The following is a 6,082-nucleotide window of genomic DNA, read 5'->3' as shown; positions in this document are numbered from 1 at the left end:
GTTGTGTTGAAGTGAATGGGGCAGTTGTGTTGAAGTGAATGGGGCCAGTTGTGTTGAAGTGAATGGGGCAGTTGTGTTGAAGTGAATGGAAGTGAATGGGGCAGTTGTGTTGAAGTGAATGGGGCAGTTGTGTTGAAGTGAATGGGGCAGTTGTGTTGAAGTGAATGGGGCAGTTGTGTTGAAGTGAATGGGGCAGCTGTGTTGAAGTGAATGGGGCAGTTGTGTTGAAGTGAATGGGGCAGTTGTGTTGAAGTGAATGGGGCAGTTGTGTTGAAGTGAATGGGGCAGTTGTGTTGAAGTGAATGGGGCCAGTTGTGTTGAAGTGAATGGGGCAGTTGTGTTGAAGTGAATGGAAGTGAATGGGGCAGTTGTGTTGAAGTGAATGGGGCAGTTGTGTTGAAGTGAATGGGGCAGTTGTGTTGAAGTGAATGGGGCAGTTGTGTTGAAGTGAATGGGGCAGTTGTGTTGAAGTGAATGGGGCAGTTGTGTTGAAGTGAATGGGGCCAGTTGTGTTGAAGTGAATGGGGCAGTTGTGTTGAAGTGAATGGAAGTGAATGGGGCAGTTGTGTTGAAGTGAATGGGGCAGTTGTGTTGAAGTGAATGGGGCAGTTGTGTTGAAGTGAATGGGGCAGTTGTGTTGAAGTGAATGGGGCAGTTGTGTTGAAGTGAATGGGGCAGTTGTGTTGAAGTGAATGGGGCAGTTGTGTTGAAGTGAATGGAAGTGAATGGGGCAGTTGTGTTGAAGTGAATGGGGCAGTTGTGTTAGAGTGAATGGAAGTGAATGGGGCAGTTGTGTTGAAGTGAATGGGGCAGTTGTGTTGAAGTGAATGGGGCAGTTGTGTTGAAGTGAATGGGGCAGTTGTGTTGAAGTGAATGGGGCAGTTGTGTTAGAGTGAATGGAAGTGAATGGGGCAGTTGTGTTGAAGTGAATGGGGCAGTTGTGTTGAAGTGAATGGGGCAGTTGTGTTGAAGTGAATGGGGCAGTTGTGTTGAAGTGAATGGGGCAGTTGTGTTGAAGTGAATGGGGCGGGCACGGTAAGTCCAGCTATAAACCATCATATCTGCCTTGCTTCACCTTGGATTCAATCCAATGCAAAATTCCAATGCTCTGACGTGACGTGAGTCATGTCTTATCCTTCTTTAGTTTCCTTTGGTGCAACGAGGAAGCCATCGTCTTAATTTCCATGTAAACCAAGATAAACATCCCACACACACGGCTTCTTAGGCTGTCTCCATCAGGTGTGTGTGTGTGTGTGTGCGCGCACGTGTGTGTGTGTGTGTGTGTGGGCACGTGTGTGTGTGTGTGTGCACGGGCACGTGTGTGTGTGTGTGTGTGTATGGGCACGTGTGTGTGTGTGTGTGTGTGTGTGTGTGTGTAATGGAGAGGCATGTGTACCCTCAGTCACGTGTGGATGCATCAGATATGGCAGAAAGCTGAAAGTAGACACAGTAACTCGCACTCTGTGACAGACACACAATGCAATGGGCCTTTTTCACAGCAGACTTTTTGCACCTAAAAGGCAGGGTAAACACACCTGTGTTTACCCTGCCTTTGAGATACAAAATGGCTGCTGTGAAAAATGACGGTAAGACTTTATTTAGATAGTCCGCCTACAGAGAGTCTGCAGAGTCTGTAACATTATTATATTAGATAGTCTACCTACAGAGTCTGTAACATTATTATATTAGATAGTCTACCTACAGAGTCTGTAACATTATTATATTAGATAGTCTACCTACAGAGTCTGTAACATTATTATATTAGATAGTCTACCTACAGAGTCTGTAACATTATTATATTAGATAGTCTACCTACAGAGGATTAAAATACCATGGTTACCTTAAAAGGAGATATTTAAAAAAAACAAAACATAAAAACAGGGAGTCATAGAGAGAAATATTTAAAAATAATTGAATCGGGTAGAAAGTGACAATAAAAATAATAAACAAGTCCATTAATAGTGTAGTAAAAATTATAGAATTGCACTAGTTCCCGAGAACAGACAGTCTACAGAGTCTTTATAAGATTACAAATTAACATGTTTCTGTTAGTTAGCTGTGACTCACTATCTGTTTCTGTTAGCTGTGACTCACTCTGATATCTGTGTTTCTATGTTAGCTGTGACTCACTCTGATATCTGTGTTTCTATGTTAGCTGTGACTCACCTGCTATCTGTGTTTCTATGTTAGCTGTGACTCACTCTGATATCTGTGTTTCTATGTTAGCTGTGACTCACCTGATATCTGTGTTTCTATGTTAGCTGTGACTCACTCTGATATCTGTGTTTCTATGTTAGCTGTGACTCACTCTGATATCTGTGTTTCTATGTTAGCTGTGACTCACTCTGATATCTGTGTTTCTATGTTAGCTGTGACTCACTCTATCTGTGTTTCTATGTTAGCTGTGACTCACTCTGATGTGTTTCTATGTTAGCTGTGACTCACTCTGATATCTGTGTTTCTATGTTAGCTGTGACTCACCTGATATCTGTGTTTCTATGTTAGCTGTGACTCACTCTATCTGTGTTTCTATGTTAGCTGTGACTCACTCTGATATCTGTGTTTCTATGTTAGCTGTGACTCACCTGATATCTGTGTTTCTATGTTAGCTGTGACTCACTCTATCTGTGTTTCTATGTTAGCTGTGACTCACTCTGATATCTGTGTTTCTATGTTAGCTGTGACTCACCTGATATCTGTGTTTCTATGTTAGCTGTGACTCACTCTATCTGTGTTTCTATATTAGCTGTGACTCACTCTGATATCTGTGTTTCTATGTTAGCTGTGACTCACTCTGATATCTGTGTTTCTGTGTGATTTGTGTCCAGGGAGGAGACAGCAAACATCCCCCTCATTCCTCTGGGTCTGAAGGAGACCAAAGATGTGGACTTCTCTGTTGCATTCAAGGTACAGTAGAGCTGATCACAGCTTCATTATGACAACATGCCAACATTTGCGTTCCCTACAAAGAGCGGTACAGATCAGATCAGATCAGATACAGATCAGGTACAGCCCTCGCTGCTACTTAGCTTTGCGCTACAATGGCTCTATGGTACTTTTGCCTACTCCCGTTCAGTCGCCCAAAAGACACATTCCAACAGCACCAGAAACACTCACATGTACATGTTGTGGATCGTGTACTCACCATGCGATTAAATAATAATCCAAAGTTACTGGAAACGGTCATTTTCGAAGTAAATCCATCCACACACCCAGCGCTAACAAAGATTAACCAAACTAACTAAGGGTAACTGAAGTTACTTCCTCGTTTGCCATGAGTGCAGTCATCAGTACAGTGGCACTAGTCACTATGCACTAGTGACTAGTGCATAGTGACTAGTGCATAGTGACTAGTGCATAGGGACTAGTGCATAGTGACTAGTGCATAGGGACTAGTGCATAGTGACTAGTGCATAGTGACTAGTGCATAGTGACTAGTGCATAGTGACTAGTGCATAGGGACTAGTGCATAGGGACTAGTGCATAGGGACTAGTGCAGAGTGACTAGTGCATAGTGACTAGTGCATAAGGACTAGTGCATAGTGACTAGTGCATAGTGACTAGTGCATAGTGACTAGTGCATAGTGACTAGTGCATAGTGACTAGTGCATAGTGACTAGTGCATAGTGACTAGTGCATAGTGACTAGTGCATGCATGCCAGCATCAGACTCTCTCTGACAAACACACGAGATGAGATGATGACACCGTCAATCACGTTTTGCGTCTAAACACTATGAGCGGATTGACGTAATTCTGAATGAGTGAATTCAACGTGGAGCACTATTCTGAATGTAAACATACTTTGACATGCCACATGTGGAGCACTATTCTGAATGTAAACATACTTTGACATGCCACATGTGGAGCACTATTCTGAATGTAAACATACTTTGACATGCCACATCGGTGATATATTGGGATTCTATTATATTAGTGTGATGTACCAGGTGAAGAAGATGCCAGTCTGGTGTGTTGGTGAGAAGAAGCGGCTCTCCAGCAGAGGGAGATGGTTGAAGTATTTAGCCAGCAGCTCCATGCCAGCCTCACTGAGCCAAGTAGGCCAGAAACGGGTCCCAGATAATTGAGAATTTCCTAAGCGAATTGGTCCTCAAGAACCGGAGTCTCTCAATACGTATAACCGAGACCATGTCCGTCAGCCACAGCTGAAACGAGGGTGGGGAGGGGGTCTTCCACTCCCTCAGAATGAGTCTCTTGGCGACAGTCGTCCCCTGCATCAGAGACTGCTGCACAGCCGTAGGGAGGAGCAGAGAGGATTCCAAGCAGCCGAAGATGGCGGGTTCCTCCTCCGGCTGGAGGGTTATTTTATAGGCCTTCGAGTACCAATCAAATATTTTGGCCCAGAATCTGGATAGTGAAGGACAAAACCAAAAAGCATGGGACAGTGTGCCCTCTAATACCTGACACCTATCACATAGTGGTGAGACAGAGGGGTAGACCTTGTACAACCTAGACTTGGAATAGTGAAGATGGTGAATGACTTTGGATCAGCTGGTGTCTGCTGTTAATTGAGCAGAGTTGGACCACAGACATGATTTCAGAAGAAGTGGTGGTTTACAGTGATTTTACAACAGCTAAGGGCTGTTCTTGCGGCGTGCCTTAAATACCTCTTAAATACCTCTTTGGGCTTATTGCTTAAATGTACAATTTACTTTCCCAATGACGCCCCCCATTTTTCCCCTTCTATTTGTTTTCTCTCTTTTTTGTGCTGATTCCTCACATTGCTATGTTGATTAGTAGTGTTAATGTGTAGATGAGTAGTGTTCAGTGAGATGTGATGATAGTGTTAATGTGTAGATGAGTAGTGTTCAGTGAGATGTGATGATAGTAGTGTTAATGTGTAGATGAGTAGTGTTCAGTAAGATGTGATGATAGTGTTAATGTGTAGATGAGTAGTGTTCAGTGAGATGTGATGTGTTGGCTTTTCACAGGATTTCATCTTGGAGCACTACAGCGAGGATGGGAACAGCTTTGATGATCAAATAGCAGATCTGATGGACCTGCGACAGGTACTGTACCATCATCATTATATACAAGGGTAGAAGTACAAGTAACTCATTACATTTGCTCTTGTTACTGTAATTGAGCAGTTTCTTTTCTGTAGGTACCTTTTGAGTATTTATTCAAATCTGTAATTTGACTTAAGTATGCTATGATTGAAATATTGTACTTTGCTACATTTCAAATCACATCTATCACAGAGTACAAAGATTGTAGATCTCCATAAGCATTCCATCAGAAACTGGACATAGATTGGCCAAATGTGTAGCCATTCACAGTGTATGTATTAAATAAAGGTTAAATAAAAAATAAAATAAAGTATGACAGAAGAGTGAACTGGCTTTATTATTATTATTGTTGTTGTTTCTCAGCTAAAAGATTTGAGTTTGAACTGTCCTCTTTTAGAATTGCATGGGGGGGAAATCACATCTAACAGTGTTTCCTTTTGTAAAAAAAGAAAAGTAACTTGGTCACTATTACTTGAGGACATTTTATGTGAACTACTTTTTACTTTTACTTAAAGTAGATCTTTATGCCACTAAATTGACCTCAACTTAAGTAAAAGTTCAACAAATTAAGAGAAGATACCTTTTCCAACCCTGGATATATGATATAATACCATTTGACACAGTGTTGTTGTCCCTATGACTGCTTAATCTCTAAAGTGTGAACTTTTTAGGAATAAAGACAACAAAGCTTCGCCAAGTTGAATTTTCCCAAGAGTCATAACGTGTTCTTTCACAGAGAGGACCTTGAAGTCCTTCATCCCAGTACAAAGTGGAGTTCCTGGGTTTCTGCTTGTGTCTTCATTCACGTTTCCTCTCATGTCTCATGTCTCATGTCTCATGTCTCATGTCTCATGTCTCATGTCTAGGCCTGCCGGACGCCCAGCCGCAGTGAGGCCGGCATGGAGCTGCTGGCTAAATACTTCAACCATCTCCCTCTGCTGGAGAGCCGCTTCTTCTCACCAACACACCAGACTGGCATCTTCTTCACCTGGTACATCACACTAATAATAATAATTTATTGCAGCAAGATTTCCAAGCAGACCAACACTGTCAT

General features: G+C 42.4%; 1 protein-coding gene across 1 annotated transcript in view; it reads left to right on the top strand.

Moving 5' to 3' along the window:
* Positions 1 to 6,082, top strand: part of rhpn2 (rhophilin, Rho GTPase binding protein 2) — a gene marked incomplete at its 5' end in the record, with an annotated part of 47,326 nt that overhangs the window by 23,670 nt on the left and 17,574 nt on the right. Inside the window, 3 exons of the mRNA XM_083652852.1 lie at positions 2,829 to 2,907; positions 4,951 to 5,028; positions 5,895 to 6,019. Coding sequence (XP_083508978.1) covers positions 2,829 to 2,907; positions 4,951 to 5,028; positions 5,895 to 6,019 — 282 coding nt within the window. The remainder of the gene's footprint in view (positions 1 to 2,828; positions 2,908 to 4,950; positions 5,029 to 5,894; positions 6,020 to 6,082) is intronic.

Source organism: Poromitra crassiceps (genome assembly GCF_964638095.1).
Source record: "Poromitra crassiceps genome assembly, chromosome: 16".
Taxonomy (NCBI): domain Eukaryota; kingdom Metazoa; phylum Chordata; class Actinopteri; order Beryciformes; family Melamphaidae; genus Poromitra; species Poromitra crassiceps.
The sequence above is the reverse complement of the archived record's forward strand: the minus strand, read 5'-3'. Positions and strand labels throughout refer to the sequence as shown.